Source organism: Carcharodon carcharias, chromosome 9, assembly GCF_017639515.1.
Source record: "Carcharodon carcharias isolate sCarCar2 chromosome 9, sCarCar2.pri, whole genome shotgun sequence".
NCBI lineage: Eukaryota > Metazoa > Chordata > Chondrichthyes > Lamniformes > Lamnidae > Carcharodon > Carcharodon carcharias.
The window spans coordinates 54,482,984-54,504,799 of record NC_054475.1 but is presented as its reverse complement, the minus strand read 5'-3'; the positions used below and the strand labels follow the sequence as shown (position 1 = coordinate 54,504,799).

The 21,816-nt window shown below is 45.5% G+C and overlaps 1 protein-coding gene across 4 annotated transcripts in view; it reads right to left on the bottom strand.

The window, feature by feature from the left end:
* Positions 1-21,816, bottom strand: part of LOC121281904 (DENN domain-containing protein 2C-like) — a 218,084-nt gene that overhangs the window by 54,829 nt on the left and 141,439 nt on the right. For 2 of the 4 annotated variants that reach the window (XM_041195063.1, XM_041195065.1), the window contains exons 2-4: positions 9,635-9,733; positions 7,389-8,486; positions 2,580-2,728 (exon numbers count right to left, since the gene is read on the bottom strand). In XM_041195063.1, coding sequence (XP_041050997.1) covers positions 2,580-2,728; positions 7,389-8,486; positions 9,635-9,702 — 1,315 coding nt within the window. In that variant the 5' untranslated portion in view covers positions 9,703-9,733. Of the gene's footprint in view, positions 1-2,579; positions 2,729-7,388; positions 8,487-9,620; positions 9,734-19,588; positions 19,608-21,816 lie in introns of those variants that run through there. The other 2 variants (XM_041195064.1, XM_041195066.1) reach the window with 2 other exon arrangements.

The window sequence follows — 21,816 nt, the reverse complement described above, 5'->3', positions numbered from 1 at the left end:
AATGAACCTGAGTGTTAATATGAAGCACAGAAACTCCCTCCTGGCATGTACCTGCCCTGATGAGAGGTCAGACTCCTTCCTGGGACGGACTTGTTCCCAAGGGAGTGGGGGGTGATTTCACAAGAAAGGAATGAGGTCTTCCCGCTCTTAAGAGTGGACTCACTGGGATATCCATTCAACCAATTCATTTCTTTGCCATTTGTCACACATGCCAGAGATTAAATGAAACCTCCTTGAAGCTGGTGTAGCAGAGTCCATCTCTGAAGACTGATCTGTGCTAAACCTCAACAATTTCCAGTCAACTTCCATTTAAGGGGAAGCTAGATAATCACATAAGGGATGAAGGAATAGAAGGATATGTTGATGAGATGAAGCAGGGTGGGAGGAGAATTGTGTGTTAGTGGCTGAATGTCCACCTGCATACCGTAAGATTCTATGAAGGGGAATTAGCTCAAATGTGAAGCTTTCCACAGTTAAATAGATTGCCAACACTCACAGCTGGCTTAGGCTCACATACAGAACCATGTGAGTGAGGTGCCAGCTGACATTGTATGACATCTTTTTAAGAAAGGGTAAAACTAAGTGAGCACATGCACACAACACACAGGCATGGCCTGTTTCTGTTTTGTAAGTATTATTTAATTCACCAACAGCAGCCGATATGTCCATCACTGTGGACCAGATGAATGGCATCTAAATTCAAATCATGACTGACTTGCTAAGGCACCAATAGCAGGATGCCGCATGGGCTTATCACCTCAATGCACCACCTAGCTCTGTGGTCTTCCCCATACAGGCCCCAGTTGTCACCTGACTGTATCTGAGCCAGCCTCACACGCGCTCTCCTTTTCCAACAAGGCACCACGCACCATGCCCAACAGGGGTCGCCAGTCAACACAGAATGAGCAATGTCTAACCATGCAGCCTCAGGATGTAGAGTTACTCCCACCAGCTGCGCAAGTCAAACCAAGTGGGGGTGTTAAAAGGCGTCTGGAAGCTGAGGGGGTTCAATTGCTCACAGTTTTCCATGACTGACCCAGCAAACAGCATTCCAGTTCGAAGGAGCTCCAGTTACTGATCTCCTCACACTGCACATTCCAGGAATTTGACATCATATACTAGGCAATTTGTAACTGGAGGTAGGAGGTATCACAGCCACGTTCCAGGAAACCAGTGGCCTGTTTCTAACGGGGAAATGAAGCATTTGTCAATTTGATCACTTGCCCAGTTCCTACGTTATCTGCAGCTCAGCCTTACTCATTGTGTGCTGCATGCATTCGCTCCCCTAGTTTTACCCTCCCAAAAAGATGTCATACAAGCAGCCAGCTGGCACCTCACTCACATGGTTGTGTGTGAGAGAGCCTAAGCCAGTTGTGAGTGTTGGTAATCTATTTAACTGTGAAAAGCCTCACATTTGAGCCAATTCCTCTTCACAAGAATCTTACAGACATTCAGCCCTTTGTAGCATGGAGAGCACAGACATGGAGGAGGAGGAGGAGGAAGATGGGAATATCACCAGAACATAGCTGAGGAGGTCGAGGAGGAGAATGAGGCCTGTTGCAGGCGCAGAGAATGACCAGTTGGAACCACCTCGCTACAATGAGCAGGGAGAAAACCACATTTAAAGGATTCAAAACTAGCGATTTTTAGAGAGATGAGTATTGGGCTGAGTGGATACAATTTTGAGGATCTTGGGGTGAAAAGCTAACGACAAATTGGGACAGCGGTTTGAAGAGACGGAGAGTTAGGGGTGGACTCTTTTGAGGGCAAGTTGGTAACTATGAATTTGAAAGAAAAGACAATATGTGAAGGGGGTCACTGATGTAGTCAGCAGGCAAACCTCAAGGCCTTTAGCTGGGGAGGGAGCAGGAGGTTGTCAGAGGTAATGACTCGGATGAGGGCAGGAGGGAGGGCATGTAATGGGGATAAATTGCAGGGTGTTGCAGAGAAATGACTCTGAATGGAAAGGAGAAGACAATGACAGCTGAGACAGCTGTGCAGATAGCCTTTGACTTTTGAGGCCTGGCAATGACTCTTGAATTTAGGGCCCCTTCCGGTAGATGTGCCAGAACTCAAGCTCTCCTGCAGCAGTGCCGCTAAGCTGCGATCTGTGTGTGAGTGATCAGTGACACAGACCCACATCCCATTACAACATCCCCTTTCCCCAACACCAACCTCGGCTTCATGCTCCTCTCCCTGGGGATGCTGTGCCCTTCCCCAAACCTGACCTCAGCTCTGTGCCTCCGAGGCCCCCTTCCAGGCACCATGCTCCCCTCTCTGCCTGAACATACCATCTATTGGCAACCTATCACTGGCACCACTAACCTCAGAAAGAATTATTTTAATATCCCATTTCTTGCTCTACTTGCATTGTCCATTAATGATGCAACATTAATAGGGTTCCACTTTAAGCAACCACACTATCCCTCTTACAGGTGGGTAACTCTTCGATATTGGAGGAGAAGGACACTCTCAAAAGATGTGGTGGAAATGCGGGGAATCACTTTTAAAAGCACAGTGAAAATAATTTGATGGCCAAATATAACAGAATTATTTCAAGTTTGAATCCCGCTGCTTACTTATGATATCCTCATATAGGTTCTCTTCAGACAGGGTCTGGGAAAGTGTCACTTTAATCTTATTGCCATCTTCATTATGATTCCTCTCACTCATCGCTGGTGTAAAGAGGATCTGAAGACCTTCTGCATCCTCAAACTCAAAGGACTTCCTGTAAAGAGAGGGTTAGAGTGGATCGAGTCAGGTTTACAGCTCAACGCAAGATAAAGCCTGGAGTTCAGGAGGATCATAGGTAGAACTGGGCTTTACATGTTAATGGTACCAGCGAGATAGCATCCAGAGTCACCCAGCAAACATAAGATCCTCCCCTGGAACAGTGTCCTAGATCGGAAACAAATTCAGCGAGTTACAGCATTAGTCCTCACATCCATCTCGTGGAGAGTTTAGGTCCTTAGCACTAGACCTTAAATCCTTTCCTCCTGTCTGTCAGTTTTCACCAAAAACTCTTGATAAACCCAGAGGGGTTGGGAAGAAAAAGAAAGCAAGAGCAGAGGGAAATGCAAGGAGGATGATGAGAGGCATGGGGGAGGGAGAGAGGATAGAGGCACTGCAAGGGGTGTGGCGATGTTGGAAAATTAAGAGAATAAGTAGGAGCCCACTTGTGGCATTGTTCAGAACCAGCCAGCGGATGTGCCACTTTATAATGTGGGAGCAGGGGGACTTACAATGTCCGAGTCCCTTGTGCAGCTAGAACCTAACCTTCATGCTTAACCTGGCCTTTCAAATGTCCAGGTCATTGAAGGAGCATTGATAAAGTAAGTCCTCATTTAACATTGTTGTTGCGTTCCTGAAAAGTGCAACTTTAAGTGAAACATCAATTGAATTCAGTTTTCCCATTATGACCAATATAAAAGTTTTAGTTTTCTCTTCAGGAAAAACATGAGAACATTATACCCAGTAAGTTGAAATATTTTACATTCCTAAATTCGTAAATGAAATAACTGTTACTCTTTCTGCTTACCTTCTACTCACTGCCCCTCCTCCTTACCATTTTCCTTTCCCACCTCCCTCTCCCACTGGCCCATCCTCCCTCCCACCCACCGCCTCCCTCTCCCACTGGCCCATCCTCCCACCCACCGCCTCCCTCTCCCACTGGCCCACCATCCCACGCACCGCCTCCCTCTCCCTCTCCCACTGGCCCACCCTCCCGCCCACTGCCTCCCTCTCCCACTGGCCCACCCTCCCGCCCACCGCCTCCCTCTCCCACTGGCCCACCCTCCCGCCCACTGCCTCCCTCTCTCTTGCTATGAGCAAGGGCTCAGCAGAGGGTTGCCGAGGGGGAGGAAATGAGCGAAGGTGTGAGAGGAGCTGCAAGTGGGAGGGTGAGGGAACAGGAGAGGGCACACTCCAAAATGGGTCCGATCGTGCCATGAGACGTGACATTAGCCCTGGCGTGAAGTGATGCTGAAGCAGAAATCCTGATGCTAATTGCTCATACCCAGTGCAATATATCTGCAACGTTACAGCAGAACAATGTTGGATGAGGCAACTTAAAATGAGGACTTAGACCAGAATTTTACGTCCCCATGGGCGCCTGACCCATCCGGCCATGAAATAACGCAAGATGACATCGGGCAAGCGCCACGACGTCACCACGCATTCGTGCAATACCTTGCTTGGCGGGTGTGCATGGCAGTCAGAAGTGCACTCGCTGACAATTAAGCCCATTCAGGAGGCACCTGAAAGCGATTTTTCATGGCCAGTCCACTTCTATGGTTGGCAGATGTGCCAATCGGCCTTTACGTTTTTGCTCAAACTTCAATCCAGGGCAGGATGAAATCTCCATGGGCAAATGAAGAGATATCTGGGGACTTCTTTTTTTAAATGAGGTGTGCTTTCAGGTGCTTGATTCTACTGCATGGACATATTTTGCAGCATTCCCAGCAACTGCTTCACCTTTCCCACAATCTCGTTCGAGACTAGTTAAAGGCAGAGATGCATTGAAATTCTATCTTGTCAGTGGAGGAATTTCATTCAGTTAACCGAGTGAACTGATTCCCCACAGTTGCTGTCTCCGTTTTATAAGTAAAGCTCTCTGTTTTATTAGGATATAGTTATATGTTGTCCACAATTATTCACTGCTTGTCACTTTACCAAATATGGGAACAGCTCAGTGAAAGTGAGAAATAGATTTGGGCAAAGCTCATACATGTTAGTCATTCTTTCCCCTCTGTCTAACAGTCCAACCAATGTTCCTATCAAGGAGGGAATCAACACCCAAAACGATGGGCAGGGCGTGAGAAACACTCTCCGCAAGTATTTGGAGTAACAAGTAAGGGATCTGTTCATAAAAGACAAGCTTCACAAGTGGTTGCTACAAATGCTGATTCTGCTAAGTTTGCAACAGAAGGTCAGTTTTACAGAAAGAACATCCCCCACATCAGCTATCCACAGAGCCCAGGGAAGAATAGACCCCTTGTTTCATTTGGTTTTTGGTTTTCTTTTCTCTCCTGCTGATTCACATGCGATGAAGCCCTGTAGATCCTGGCCACCTCTGACACTGCCCTCAAACTGGCATTATTCAACACTGAGTCAGGGGACACTGATTCTGTTCTCAACCAGCCAAGTTAACAGTATAGTGATCAGAAAAGGCAATCTGGGCAGGCTTTCACGCCACCCCTCAGTACACCACCCCGACCTCGCCCAGGATTATTAAAGCCAACTGCAACGCCCCTACCACCTGACACAAGAAATTTAGAATCAACCAGAGACTGAAATTGGTTTTGCCCTGCCTCATGGGTGCCAGCCAAAAATCATTTGCTAGCACTCTCATCTCGGAGTGTGAAGGTTGAGTTCAAATCCCACTCCAGAAACCTGAGCACATCAGACACTCGAGCAATACTGAGGGAATGCTGCATCGTTAAAGGGGCTGTCTTTCAGATGAGATGTAAAGCAAGGCTGCTTGCGCTCTCAGGCGGACATGAAAGATCCCATCATACAATTTTGGAAAAGAGCTATTCAGTATCTCTGAATCAACATTAAACAACAGGTTATCTGGTCTCTATCCATTTGCTGTTTGTGATAAGAGTTTGCTGAACTCCTGATGCCTTCATCCACAGAACAGCTGGGGAACGCTTCACAGCCTTTCAAGGTAATTGTCTTGTTTCTCCTGAAGTCTGATCATACTATTTGATTAAAAAGTTTTCTGCAAACCCACACTACAACAGGTCTGGCACTTTGAGGTGTATTAGAACATCGACAGAGCTTCCAACATTCCGTGATGATAGAAAGACTCTGAGAAGAGATTTCTCAAATCTGAATCAACACACAATTCACCCAGTGGTCTTTTAGCTGTGTCTGTAGGTGTTCTTGCCTACTTTAGACATGCACCATGTTATTCTAGATTAAGAAACTTGCCAAGAGAAAGGAAGAAGAAAAGTCTAGGCAGGGAATTAAAAAACAAAACTGAAATACAACATTTGTGCTCTCTGTCCAGTCACACTGAATAATGGACGACACAACCAGCTAGAATTAAGTGGCGTTGAGTTGGGATCCGAACATCTTCAAGACTATAAGAGAATTTTGCAAGACACTCTAGGATTTGGAGGACTTGATGGTAAAAGTGAGATACACTAGAAAACAAAATGATGAGTCCTCACTGTATACAAGAGGAAGGGGACACAGGAGTAAATTTGAAGCTGAGGTGTCCTGAAGAGGTTGTTATTTGAGGACCAGAATCTCAAAACTGATACTAAGGTCTTGGCTTACCGAGCAACAGTGATCTCCACGCTCCTTTACTCTTCGCAGATTTGGAGAATCTACAGCAGGCTCCCCAAAGCACTGAGGTAGTATCACCAGTGGTGCCTTCGCAAGATCCTCCAAATCTGGTGACAAGAAAGGCAGTCCAACAACAGCATCCTCTCCCAAACAAACTTGCCCAGCAGTGGTGTGCTAATCACTCAAAACCAGCTCTGCTGGGCAGGACATGTCTCTCATATGCCTGGTTCCAGCCTCCCAAAGCAACTGCTCTACTGGAACTCGGCCATGACAGGAGACTCCCAGGAGGACAGGAGATGCTTTAGGGATGTCCTCAAAGCATCCCTGAACACGCCCACCAACTCATGGGAGTCCAAGAGTTCCCCAAAATGGAGAAGGTTCATTTGGGAAGGAACAGAACACATTAAGAGACTTTGTCAGGAACACACAGAGGTGAAGTCACGGCATCGGAGGGAACACACAAACTTCCAAACAACTCATTGACCCAACCCCTTCAAGCACCACCTGCCCTGCATGTGACAGAGTCTGAAGATCACACTCTGGACTTATCAGCCATCTCAGAACTCATCAAACCGGAGTGGAAGCAAGTCATCCTCAATCCTGAGGGACTGCCTAAGGAGGCGGAGATATTCATAGTACAAATAAAAGCACAGAGGCCGTGACAGGCTGGAAGGGGTTGAAGGGTGACTGAGGAATATATCATGCTCAAAAATCAGGTAATCACTATTAAAGCATGTATAATGCCTGATTCAAATGTTCACAACAGAGATCACAATGAATAAGCTTCACAGACTAAGATAACACTCCAGTTGAAAGTTGGTATTTCATGTTAAAAGTGTATTACCACTAACACAGTTCATGTTAATCAGTTGGAAGCTATGAAACAGGTCTCAAATTCTTAGTTTAAACACGGACTGGTTTTGCCAAGCCTCTCTCATTTGTAATAAGTGACAGCTCACTATCACCTTCTTGTGGGCAATTAGGGATGGACATTAATGCTGGCCTAGTCAGCAATGCTCAGACCCCATGAATGAATAATAAGAAAAATATCAATCCTCCAAGGGTATTGTCTAGGTGAAGGATGGTTGGCATACCTGTTGGTCTTTACTAATTGTGTTTCAGTCGACAGAATCTTGGTTGAAGGAGGTGGGTTAGTTGGCAGTGGGGGTGGGGAACGAACATTTCCTTTTGTAGGTATCAGCTTTCCTTGAGGGGAAGTATCCCTGGAATTTTTATCTACAGCGTACTTAAAGGTTCTGCGTGGTTTAGGCACAGGGTTAATTCTACGTGATTCATCAGTTTCCTCAGAATCTGTGTACACATTCTCTGGGTTCCTAATGGTTGTCTCTCTGCTCTCAAAGTTTCTCAAATCTAAATCCTTTTCAGTTGAACTGGTGCTTTCTCGTTTCCTTTTCAGCTCTGAAGCACATATTGCATTCTTATCTTGTAGAATGTCTTCCATCTTCTTCTTCCAGAAATTCTGGGATGTATAAAAGTTCCCTGGAGGTAGCAGCTTTCCAGAATCTGAAGGGTTCTTGACCAAATTCTCCAGTTTTTTTACCTGAGGGATCACAGAACCCAGCCCTTTTGAGTTCGATTCTTCTCCATTTTTCTCATCAGTACTTTTTACCTTTTGGTCATTTGCATTCCATCCTTCCCTGAAATCTAGGCCCAGGCTTTTTGCTTTTACTAGGCCTCGCTTATTGCCACCTACTGGGCTTTCAGCCTTTGCAACAAATGGACATCCACATTTTGGGGGCACAGCACCTTCTGCAGGTGTGCGTTTGTCCGTGCTAGCATTCGTTTTTCCCTCCCATTGTGAAATCTTTTGTTTAATGTTCACGTTGTGATGCCGGGAACTGATTCGATCTCCAAAGTGGGGAGCACTACCCACTGAGTGCATTTTCTGCAATGGTTTCTTCACACCAGGTCCATTTTGAGTGGCTTCCCCCCACCCCAGAGCTCTGTGCCTGAGCAGCTGTGTATCATTTAGGCCTGTTCTACTTGAACCAGCTTTCGAAGAGTGCTCTATCGTCACAGCTGGTGGTAGGGCTTCCCCTGAGGCCCCAGTGGATTGAACCTTGTCCAAGTTCCTGGTTGGAGGCCACTTGTACGTACTGGGACCTTTGATTGTAGAACTACGAGAGCTCTGGCTCAGGGCGTGTTCGATTTCCTTCACAATATTCTTGACCCTGCCAAAAGAAAACATATGACTGTATTAAGATCTGATTAGTCACTCTGTTGACTGGTAGGCGTGACAATGAGGCAAAAAATTGGCAGGCATGTGTCAAAAGGGACTTGGCTGTGGAGTGGGGATGTTGATGCCAAGAAATAGTTATTCACATGACAGTCAGCAGCATTCAAGTTGGCAATTCGAATGGATAGCACTGAGCACAAGATAAAATGTTCCAAATAATACAGCATTGAGGGAAAATATCATAGCAAAAATGATGGGACTTGGAAAGAAAATTCCTAAGCCACCTCGTCAAATGTAAAACCTCTTAAGAATGTCTGAGGGTGGAAGGCTGAAAGAACACTTTCAATTATTAAAGCATTTTTGATGTTCCAATCACCTCTGCTCAGCATATTTAAAACTGAGAAATGTCTCACCACAAATATCATAACAAACAATTCTCATTTATGTAGCACCTTTAGGTGCAAGAAACGATCAGCAGCAAGCCACAGGAGGAGGCATGCAGAGATCAAACTCCAGGATGCGATACAACACACTGCTTCACTAAGTCTGCATTCACAAATTTCACACAGACTCTAGCTGAAGTCACAGTGTGTCAGGAGGGAGGTGAAAGAGACATTGCTACCTCTCACTCACCTCCTAGAAGTCTCTGATTGGCTAACACCTCTGAGGTCAGGGGAAAAGGGGATTGGAGAGAGAGGGAGAGGGAGAGAGACAGACACACACAGACAGAGAGGAGGGGGCAGCGGGTGGGGGGGGGAAGGGCAGAGGGGGGCGGGAAGGGGTGCGAGAGTGAGAGATGAAAGAGTGAGAGAGAGATGAAAGAATGAGAAAGGAGGGGGAGAGAGAAAGAGCGAGAGAGACAGACAGACTGCTGGAGGAGCCGAGGGAGAGAGTGTGTTTGCTAGAGAGAGAGAAAGAGAGAGAGGGGGGAATACTAGAGAGAGGGAGGGAGTGCTAGAGAGAGGGAGGGAGAGAGAGAGAGACAGAGGGGGGGAGGGAGTGAGTGCTGGAGAGAGAGAGTGCGGGGGGGAGGTGGCGAGAGCGAGCGCCAGCTCGTGGGCAAACAGCTCTGCGTCTTGCTATCCGAGGACTTGTCCAAAGCTGAAACAGTGAAATGGAGGCTACTGACCTAATTATACTGACCTTTTGGAAGTTGAGGGATTGAGGGGACGGTCAGAAGCTGCCAAAACCCCAGCCCTGGTATCACTCATAACTCCATCGCCTGGTCGGTCTCATGTTCACCTAGAAAAGGAAGGAGACAAGGCGGAGTTTAAAAACTAGAGATGCTAAACTGAAAGCCAACAGAAATTAATATGGTTAAAGTTGTTTCAGTGAAGTGAGGGCAAGAGTTTTAAAGGGTTGAGGCTTCTCACTATGAACAAAGGTTACAACCCAGAATCTGGAACACAATTTGCGACATTCATGACTCTCTGTGGTCAGTGAAATGGGCAGAAAATGCTGCATGCCTGACCCCCACCCACCCCACCCTGCCCCCCTATGCCACCCCATCCCCGCCACCCAACCCATAGCTTGTGGATAAAAACAAAAAACTGCGGATGCTGGAAATCCAAAACAAAAACAGAATTACCTGGAAAAACTCAGCAGGTCTGGCAGCATCGGCGGAGAAGAAAAGAGTTGACGTTTCGAGTCCTCATGACCCTTCAACAGAACTAGGTGAATCTAGGTGATTCACCTAGTTCTGTTGAAGGGTCATGAGGACTCTAAACATCAATTCTTTTCTTCTAGGCCGATGCTGCCAGACCTGCTGAGTTTTTCCAGGTAATTCTGTGTTTGTTTTGGATTTCCAGCATCCGCAGTTTTTTTGTTTTTAACAGAGGTGTTGAAGTTGGTGACATTATCTAAGCGAATGTGCTAATTAAGAATGGATGGTAGGGCACTCAAGGTATAGCTCTAGTGGGGGTGGGGGGAGCATAAAAGATTTAAAAATATTTAAAAATAATGGAAATAGGTGGGAAAAGAAAAATCTATATAATTTATTGAAAGAATAAAAGGAAGGAGGAAGAAACAGAAACGGGGTGGGGATGGAGGAATGAGCTCAAGACCTAAAGATGTTGAATTCAATATTCAGTCCGGAAGGCTGTAAAGTGCCTAGTCGGAAGATGAGGTGTTGTTCCTCCAGTTTGCGTTGGGCTTCACTGGAACAATGCAGCAAGCCAAGGACAGACATGTGGGCAAGAGAGCAGGGTGGAGTGTTAAAATGGCAAGCGACAGGGAGGTTTGGGTCATTCTTGCGGACAGACCGCAGGTGTTCTGCAAAGCGGTCGCCCTGTTTACGTTTGGTCTCTCCAATGTAGAGGAGACCACATTGGGAGCAACGAATGCAGTAGACTAAGTTGGGGGAAATGCAAGTGAAATGCTGCTTCACTTGAAAGGAGTGTTTGGGCCCTTGGACGGTGAGGAGAGAGGAAGTGAAGGGGCAGGTGTTACATCTTTTGCATGGCCATGGGGTGGTGCCATAGGTGGGGGTTGAGGAGTAGGGGGTGATAGAGGAGTGGACCAGGGTGTGGACATGAGAGCTCTCGTGTCAGCTTTCAGATTCCAGCTGGGAAAACACAACTACCCTCAGGTAGTATATGTAGATTTAAAGGAGCAAACTTTTATTTTTCTGATGACATTGAAGTCTTACAGGCTGCAAATCAGGCCTCTGAACTCCTCATGGCGATGAGCATTCACAGCTTCCACCAGCAGTAGTGGCAACAAGTAAAATAAACAGGGAGAGAGAGAGCAACACCCAGTCAGGGATGGGGTAGGGTGGGGTGGTGGGGTAGGTGTGTTTTGCCCTCACGTCCCACCACACAAAGCTGATCAGAGCATGAACATTTGGAAGGGCACCTGAAAGAACAAAGAGGCTTGAGAGACAGTGCCATATCTTATAAATACTGTGGGCTAAAAGACGTCAGAGGCTGGAAATCCTGCAGCGAGTAACTCACCTCCTGACTCCCCAAAGCATGTCCACCATCTACAAAGCACAAGGAGCGTGATGGAACACTCTTCACTTGTCTGGATAAGTGCAGCTCCCACAACACTCAAGAAACTTGACACCATCCAGGGCAACACAGTCCGTTTGATTGGCACTTCATCCACCACCTTCAACACTCATTCCCTCCGCTACCGATGCACAGTAGCAGCCATGTACCAGCTACAAGATGCACTGCAGGAATTCACCAAGGCTCCTTCAACAGCACCTTCCAAACCCATGACCTCGACCACCTAGAAGGACAAGGGCAGCAGGCGCATGGGATCACCACCACCTGGAAGTTTCCCTCCAAGTCTCTCACCATCCTGACTTCGAAACATATCACCGTCCCTTCACTGTCGCTGAGTCAAAATCCTGGAACTCCCTCCCTAACAGCACTGTGGTTGGACCTACACCACAGGGGCTGCAGCAGTTCAAGAAGGCAGCTCACCACCACCTTCTCAAGGGCAGTTTGGATGGACAATAAATGCTGGCCATGCCAGTGACAAGGAATTAAAAAAAAATGTCCAAGGAATATCACAAAGCAGCTCACGTACAAGGAATTACTCGAATGCAGTAACTGTTGTTCAATAGCCAGTCACTTTACACATGACTAGATCCAATTTTGTTGGTTGGTATTAATTTATGGATAAAATTTGGAAAAGAAGAAATTTCCATTAATTAGATTCTTTAACTAGCTCAAGATGTCCCAAAGCACTTTAAGCCCAATGAAGTGTAGTCACAATTGGAATGTAGGAACGATGGCAGCCAATTTGTGCAAAGCAAGCTCCCATAAAGATTAATTAAATAAATGATCAAATAGTCTTATGAATCAAACTACAAGGGCCTAAGAACCAAACCAAGATGACACATCGTACTTGTACACAAATGCAAAGTAGGAAAATGTCCCACGGTGTTTCAATGGAGCATAATTGGAAAAATACAGACACTGTGCCAAAAAGGAGATGTTTAACTTGGTCAAAGAGGTGAGTTTTAGGAAATGGCTTAAAAGGAGGAGGGAGAGATGGAGAAGTGACTATCTCAGCGAGGGCTTTTCAGAGCTTAGGGCCCAGACAGTTGAAGGCACCACCCCCAACAGTGGGGCGAGGGGAGTACAGTTAATTGTATAAGAGGAATGCAGAGATCTGAAGGTTAGTAGGGCTGGAAGTTACACAGAAAGGGAGGGGCAAGAACATGGAGAGGTTTGAAAACAAGGATCAGAACTTTTAAATTAAGAAATTGGTGGATTATGAGCCAATGTAGATGAGTTAGTATGGGTGAATGGGACCTGAGGCAAGTTAGAACATGAACAACAGAGTTTTGGGAAAACAAACAAGGGGCAGCATAAATAATCTGCTTGGAATAAAAGAAAACAATTAAATAGTAATGGAAATCAAAATGAAGATATCAGATTCCATCAGACAAATGTAGAGAAACAGGGAGAGGCTGATGATTGCAGAGCTTCATGAAGCAGCCATAAGCCAATTCATTGGAGGCTCTGAGACACTCCTAAACAATGGTGCAATGAACAAAATGCTGAGCAGCATTATGAACATACTAATTGTATCATCATAGCTCTGACTCACTTACACCCTCATGCTGTAAAATCCCAGCAGCATCCCTTCAGAGACTCAGTCCCTAGCTTTGGAATGCATTACATTTTCTTTCAACTCATTCTCGCAAAGTCAGCATCATTGGCAAAGCCAATTCTTCCTGCAAATGCAATGCCTTGTTGGTGTTTGAAATAATGGGCCTTCAAAAGCTGAAGTCTGGTATTTTGGTATAACTGAGGTTAGGCAACTTCAAAGGCCAGTTAAAAGTCAACAACATTGGTGTGGGATTGGAGTCACACAAGGGCCAGACTGGGGTAAGGACAACAGATTTATTCCACAAGTTAGTGAACAAAATGGATATATTGAAAAATTATTATGATGGAGGTTTATGTTACTTTAACTATTGTTAAACTTTATGGCCAAAACCAAACCATAAATCAATATCTAAAAATCTCTAAAGCAAACGGAAACAAAAAGCTGTAATACACACACCACCCTTCCAACAAACACAGCAATCGCATTATCACATCATATACAGTGGCCTCATGTACCCCTCTCATAAATCCATCCGTCAAAAGTCTCCTGTATGGCTTTAATAAACCCACCTTCAGATAGAGGTTGTGCATATCCCTCCCTTAAACCATATATTCATATATAGAGATCTCCTGTCTCATTTACCTTGAGCACACCTTCCTATATCCCCCATATGCAAAGCCCTCACATGCATAGCCAAACATAGAGCCTGTCTGTGTACCCTCAATGGATAAAGTCCCACAGTCTCACGTAAATTTATAGACCCAATCTGTTGAATTGGAGGACATTCGCCCCAATCCGGTATATGGAGCGATGGTGGGGCAGTGGTAATGTCTCTGGACTAGAAACCCAGAGGCCCAGGTTAATGCTCTGGGGACCGGGATACAAATCCCACCACAGCAGCTGGTGGAATTTAAATTCAATAAATAAATCTGGAATATAAAGCTAGTCTCAATAATGGTGGCCATGCCAACTATCATTGATTTTTGCGAAAACCCATCTGGTTCACAAATACCCTTTAGGGACTGCAGCCTACATGTGACTCCGGATTCACAGCAATGTGGTTGACTCTTAACTGACCTCTGAAATTACCTAGCAAGCCATTTGGTTCAAGGACAGTTAGGGATGGACAACAAATTCTGGCCTTGCCAGCGATCTCATGGAAGAGTGATATTTAAAACCTCCCTGTAAATTACTACTGTCCTTAACAATGAATCTGTGTTCAATGATGATCTGACTAATAGCAAGTGAACCACACAATCGCCTTTAACTTAAGTCTTTTAAAAATTTATTTAATGGGATGTGGGCATTGCTGGCAAGGCCAGTATTAGTTGCCCATTTCCTAATTGCCCTTGCTAGGCCATTTCAGAGGGCAGTTAAGAGTCAACCACATTGTTGTGGGTTTGGAGACACATGTTGGCCAAGCTTGGTAAGGGTGGCCTAAAGTGCATCAGGGCTCAGAAGAGGGGGCTGCAGACGCTGCCAAACACCAAGGTCCGGGGGCTAGGGGGGCCTGAGGTGCCCTAAGTGGAGTTTCTTGTTGTGTCCCAAGCTGAGCTGCCAGAGGTAGAGCTGCAGACCTGGAAGAACGACTTTAAAAGAAAAAAAACGGAATCAGAGTGTTGTGATATTTTTAAAGCCTGTCTTTCAGGTCAGTTTAACTGAGTTGCTATGCTTCTGCTTTCAATGTTTGGGCAACTTCGTGATTCCCATTTAAAAAAAAACTCACCAGAAAGCCATGCAGCTGCCCAAAGGTCAACAGCAGTGCAGCAAATGAGAGTGTTCTTGCTTGAATAATGCTAAGCTAACGTTCTATTTTAGAACCGGTTGGATGCTGGGGTGGCAGAAGGGAGGGGGAGGGAAGGGTTGTGGTGCAGGGAGATGATCATTGGAGGTTGGGGGCTGTTGGTGGGCCAGGGACGTTTGGGGCTGTTGGGGGGGGGGGGGGGGTGGAGTTTGGGGATGTTGGAAGGGTGGGATGGGAGTGTCACTTTTTTTTGTTGTTGGAGTTTCTTATTTATTAATTACATTTTTCCATTTTAGGTTGTAAATTCAGTGTACAACACAATTTGCATAGCAGTTTCTGGGGGAAGGGGAACAATCCAGTTGTTGCATTACAGCCGTACTGAATTTATGTATCTTGTATCATTCTTCTCTGAAAAATTCAGACCAACAACTCAATCTACATTTTTCTTAAGCTGCTGGTAGATACCCGATTGATGAATCCTGGGGATAGTATCATTTGTGTAAAAGGAGCAGATACCATTTACGGTATCTTGTAGGTTGGTGCCACAGAAGTCAGAATGGTAAAGATGTATTAGCTACAGAATTGAATTGTTTTGTAAATGTAGTAATTTCTTTGTAGTCACTTTTCTAGCATCAGTTAATTAATTATCCTTCGAGGTATAATGAAAGCAGAAGAAAGTTGTCTTTTGCTTCTACAGAATGGAAAAGACCTTAGGGACTCGAACTCAAGTTCTGTCGAAGGGTCATGAGGACTCGAAATGTCAACTCTTTTCTTCTCCGCCGATGCTGCCAGACCTGCTGAGTTTTTCCAGGTAATTCTGTTTTTGTTTAAGACCTTATGCAGTTTATCTGGATTGAATCTTTCCTCAAATGTGAATTTACTGTCACCGTGTCCATATGGTGCAAAGTGCAGGTCATGTTAATGAGGGCTGAGGCAGCCACTGAAATCAGTGTTATCGTCGGCACAGTGTTATAAATAACTAATGGATATTTTCCTGTTAAATTAACAATATTGCACGAGGCAGTACAATTTGTACTCTCTGGTTTGTTTAATAATCCCGGTGGGATCATCTATAGGGTGCACATAAAGTAACACTGCATTATGTCATTGCTGCTCTTAATATTAATGACCCGTGCTGCATATATATCAGACAATATTTGTAACCAAATGCCAACAATGCGTGTTATCATTTTACTGGGACCTGTGATTGGTGAATCTTGAAAGGAGGAAAAAAATATCACACATGACTGAGGAGGGAGGTGGTTAAGTGGGGGGCTGGGTTAAGTGGGGGGCTATGGGGAATAAAGGATCTGGAAAGAGGAGAAGAACCATGGCCCATTATTTCTCTCCCTGGCCCTGAAGGGCATTAGTGAACCAGATGGATTTTTCCAATTATCAATGACCGTTTCATTGGACTAGCTTTATATTCCAGATTTTTATTAATTGAATTCAAACTCCACCAGCTGCTACAATGAGATTTGAACCCGGGTCCCCAGGCGTTAGTCTGGGCCTCTGGATTACTAGTCCAGTGACATTACCACTGTGCCACCATCTCCCCAAATCTACAAAATTTAGAAAGAAATTAACAGAAATAATGTTTCCAATATATTTCAGCCAATGTTAGCCAGCTCAGTGTTTATATAGCCTCATATATAGCACCTTCAATTTAACAAAACATCCCACAATGCTTCATAGAAGTATTAACGTATATAACACAGTCACAAAGGGAGATATTAGGTCAGATGATCAAAAGCTTGGTCAAAAGGTAGGTATCTATGGAGTGTCTTAAAGAAGGAAAGTGAGGTAGATGGGCAGATGGGTGTAGGGAGGGAATTCCAGAGGTTAGGGCTTGGCATTGGAAGGTATGACCACCAGTGGCGGAGCAATTAGAATTGGGGATGCTCAAGAGGTAGAATTAGAGGAGTGTGGATATCTCCGAGGATCCCTTTTCATTATCTTTGGACATCACAAAGCACTTCACAGTCAATGAAGTACCTGGAAAGTGTAGTCATTGTTGCAGTGTAGAAAATATGGCAGCCAATTTACGCATAGCAAGCTCCCACAAAGAGAATGCAATTAATGGCCAGATAATCTGATTTTAGGTATTAGTTAAGGAATAAATATTGTCCAGGGCACTGGAGAGATGTCTCTGCTCTTTCTCAGTTAGTGTTGTGGCACCTTCAATGTCCACCTGAAAGGGCAGATGAGCCTCAGTTTAACGTCGCATCTGAAAGACAGCACCTCCAGCTACGTAGCACTCCCTTGGTATTGTACCAGGGTGACAGCCTGGATTTGAAGCTGCAGGTGCAGAGGCCAGGGGGAGGGAAGTTTAGAATAGGTCTCAGCACCATCACATCAGACAGAACTATATAAACACTGGTCCTGCTCTTGGGTAATCATGCGGCAGCTGGAGCTGGGAAATGGGTGGATAAGTTCATAACTGGCTCCAGTGGTCGAATAGCTGGCCATCACTCATGTATAAGAATGAAGCACAGAACTGGAGAAGCTGCCAGAGCCCATCTAGCATACCCCCACTAAAGAGGAAATATGTTCAACAAGGGAGGGAGAATGGGAATATCCAAATGTTTGTCATTTTCATGTCCTTCCATAGCCTTGATGCTCCTTATTTCTATGTCCCTCCAATTCTGGCCTTCCGTGCAGTCCCTATTTTAAATTGCTTCACCGTTGGCAGCCATACCTTCAGCTGCCTAGCCCTAAGCTCTGGAATTCCCTCCCTAAACCACTGTGCCTCTCCACCCCTCTCTCCTCCTTTAAACCTCCCTCTTTGACCAAGCTTCAGTCACCTGTCCTAATCTCGTCCTTTGGTCTGTTTATGCCCCTGCATCTCGGGATGAAACAGACACTATATAAATGCAAGCTGTTGTTGGAGGGAACGTCTGCCAGGGTTCTGGCTTGCAGAGGTTCACACTGCTGAGGGGCCGGGGAGAGAAGTCACACTGGTCTCAGTAGGCAAATGATCATATTGCCAATGATGCGGTGCTTGACCAGTGAAAGTCTCTCCCAGGATCCTCTTGCTAAGCCCACCAACGTGGCTGCTTCATGAACCTACAGCCTTGCTAGTACCTGACACGCCCCATGCCACACAATTGATATGCCTGGACCAGACGTGGACAGCAAAGACCACTTGCCCCAATCTGCACCGCCAAACAAACAGAACGGGCTGAAATAATGCTGTATTGTCCCTTCCCATCCTGGGTACTACTGGATTCACCTTCAGAAGCTGGGAACACAAGAAAATAGATTTTTCTAAATATACAATAGCACTGTACGCCAACCTGTCATGAATGCAACACACACCAATAAACTGCGCCCAGCAACTCTCATCACTGCTCAGAACCAGTTGTAAATAGAGGCAGAACCAATGGTACTCGTGTGAGGCAGGCAGCACCTTCCTTCTCTCACCATTTGGCCAAGTTTCAATATTTACCCCACAGGAAGCCCAGACTGCATAACCTTCACCTCCCTGGAAGTTTCAACGTTAATGGGCAGCAAACTGTGAAACCCCATTCCAGAATCTGCCCAAACTTCCAAAGAGCTGCTGACTGGTTGTGTGCTGTCTGCAAGACCTTGGAAATCACTTGACCATAAATTCATTAAGAAATTCCGGAGTAACCTATTCACCCAGAGAGCGGTGAGAATGGTTGAGGCAAATAGCACAGATGCATTTAAGGGGAAGCTCAACTCATGAGGGAGGAAAGAACAGAAGGGAATGTTAATAAGTGATTTGCAGTAAGGTGAGAGGAGGCTCTAGTGGAGTATAAACACCAGTATAGACCTATGGCCTTTTGTGTGCTATAAGTACCTTGGACAGATGGGCCATTGGGTAAACTGGTGACAGGGCTACTCAGAGAGTACATAACAGTCAGATTCACCACTCCTGATGGTTTAGAGCCCCAAGTGGTGTGATACTAAGCCATAACCAGAAGGTTCAATAACTGGTCAGGGAGCTACAACTGGGCCTAGTCGTTCTGCAAGAATGAGGTTTGTTTTAAAAAAGTCGGCTACAATTCTTGTTCCTATTCACTGTCCAATAACTACCGGTCATAAAGCTGGGAGCATAAGAAAGTAGGTTTTTCTAAATACACATTTATTTATACGTTAACTCTTGCTTCTCTCTCCACAGATGCTGCCAGACCTGCTGAGTTTTTTCAGCACTTACTATAATTAACACCTGTGCTGTTAAAAGGGGTTAGTTAGACTGAAGTGGACAAACTACCAATGCGGAGTTTATTTGCTATCCACAGAGCAAGTTAAGCTCATGCCTCTCAATGCATTAGAAGGGGGAAAGTCAGAGATGTTGCCTTTGCAAAGCCAATGGTGTGGTGCATCGCTGTCAACAATGTCTCCAATTCACACTTAACAGAGCATCTGCCCCTTGCCTGAAGTTGCTAAGGTGTTTTCACAACAGACAACAGCAAGGCTATTAACCTCACTTTTATTTTGAATGTAATTTTTGGGCCATGATTTTTCTAAGCACAGGATATTTGTTCCTCTTCTTTTTGCACTTGTGTCAATTGCTATAACAAAATACAGCTCCAAAACTGGAGGGCGATTTGATACTCTTACAGGGAGTCTATGCTCCTCTATGGAAGAGCTATGGCCAGCCTTGCGATTTCTGGGTTATAAAGCACACTGTGCTGCAATATTCACTTGCACTGATAACCCAATAGAGAGTCACTGACCCATTCACAGTGGGCAGGTCTCCATATGCCATCATTGTGCTATATCAGCTTTACAAAGCTCAGCCAGCTAGGGATGCTACATACCATATTAGGTACAAATAGCAGTCAGTCAGGAATGCTCCCTCCTTGTGGTAATGATGTTTTATCTAATGTGTAGTATACCTTTAAGAAGAAAGTTATTAAGGAAGATCACATGAGCTTAGTCCCAAGAGGAGTGTAGCGTGGGCTACCTCAGTAGATAAAAACAAAAACAGAATTACCTGGAAAAACTCTGCAGGTCTGGCAGCATCGGCGGAGAAGAAAAGAGTTGATGTTTCGAGTCCTCAAGACCCTTCGACAGAACTTGAGTTCGAGTCCAAGAAAGAGTTGAAATATAAGCTGGTTTAAGATGTGTTGGGGGGGCGGGGGGCGGGGGGGGGGGGGGGGGGGGGGGGGGGGGGTGGAGAGAGAGAGAGAGAGAGAGAAGTGGAGGGGTTGGTGTGGTTGTAGGGACAAACAAGCAGTGATAGAAGCAAATCATCAAAAGATGTCACAAACAACAGAACAAAAGAACACATAGGTGTTAAATTGGTGATATTATCTAAATGAATGTGCTAATTAAGAATGGATGGTAGGGCACTCAAGGTATAGCTCTAGTGGGGGTGGGGAGAGCATAAAAGATTTAAAAATATTTAAAAATAATGGAAATAGGTGGGAAAAGAAAAATCTATATAATTTATTGGAAAAAAACAAAAGGAAAGGGGAAACAGAAAGGGGGTGGGGATGGAGGAGGGAGCTCAAGACCTAAAGTTGTTGAATTCAATATTCAGTCCGGAAGGCTGTAAAGTGCCCAGTTGGAAGATGAGATGTTGTTCCTCCAGTTTGCGTTGGGCTTCACTGGAACAATGCAGCAAGCCAAGGACAGACATGTGGGCAAGAGAGCAGGGTGGAGTGTTAAAATGGCAAACGACAGGGAGGTTTGGGTCATTCTTGCGGACAGACCGCAGGTGTTCTGCAAAGCGGTTGCCCAGTTTACGTTTGGTCTCTCCAATGTAGAGGAGATCACATTGGGAGCAACGAATGCAGTAGACTAAGTTGGGGGAAATGCAAGTGAAATGCTGCTTCACTTGAAAGGAGTGTTTGGGCCCTTGGACGGTGAGGAGAGAGGAAGTGAAGGGGCAGGTGTTGCAACTTTTGCGTGGGCATGGGGTGGTGCCATAGGAGGGTGTTGAGGAGTAGGGGGTGATGGAGGAGTGGACCAGGGTGTCCCAGAGAAAGCGATCCCTACCTCAGTAGTTAGTTGTGTAGAAATAGAGTTTGAAGTGAAAGCGCATTTTACTTGCTGCTGAGTGTAAATGAACTAAAAGTTCCCACCTAAGACGTGTCTGCTAATCAACTCTATCAATAGTACCAACTCGCCCACCACTCACAACAAACTGGCGACGAGGATCCACAGGGTACAAAACTCCCTTTCCCCAACTCCCCCCATCGATCAGGATCCCTGCAGAAAACCAAGGACGCTGTGCTAAGACTGGCAACAGGATCAGGTGTACTGTGAGGGGCTCAGAGATCAAGTGGCCTAACATTCACCATCTGGGCTGAAGGTTGTTCACTTTGGCAATGACAGGTACCAATACACCACAAGGAATAACCCCTCTCAGGGCAAAATGATCAGGGAAAAATCTTCTAGCTCCTTGTAAGGAGGGGAGAAAATCCAAACACGGAGAGACCTGTCGCTGGTATCTTGACACATGCTCGTATTAAACAAGCACAGCCCGTGACTGAACAGAGCATTTCACAGTAACTAATTCAGTGAGAGTTACAGACGGCAATACAACCACAAACCCAGAAAAATCTGACTAAGCAAACATGATCAGCAAAATAAAATAAAACTGAGATCAAGAAGAAAAAGGTTCCGACAAACCCTGCAAAGAGAAGAAAGGAAGAGAGAGACGAAGGGAGAGAGACAGACAGAAAGGAAGGAAGAACAGAAACGTCATAAGGAACTTCTTTAGAACACGGTAGGTAACGAACGACACACAGTCTGGCTGTTGGTTTAATGGTCTATCACTCTCAGGCAGCTCTAGAATAGTTTTGAGCCTCTGCACCGCCCCGCCCCGCCCAGTACAGATGTAAGAGCAGTATTCGACACCAAATGTGACTGCTTACGATGTGGCACCTCCCCATGAACAGTCAAGCCACCTTCCCTTGTTTACAAATGAGGCGTTGAAACAAACTCCCGCTTCTAGGGTCAAGAAACCTGCATTATCCGAGGAATCCATATGGACACAGAAACATAACAAGAGATTGTCTATAGGAAATAATGGGTTGAG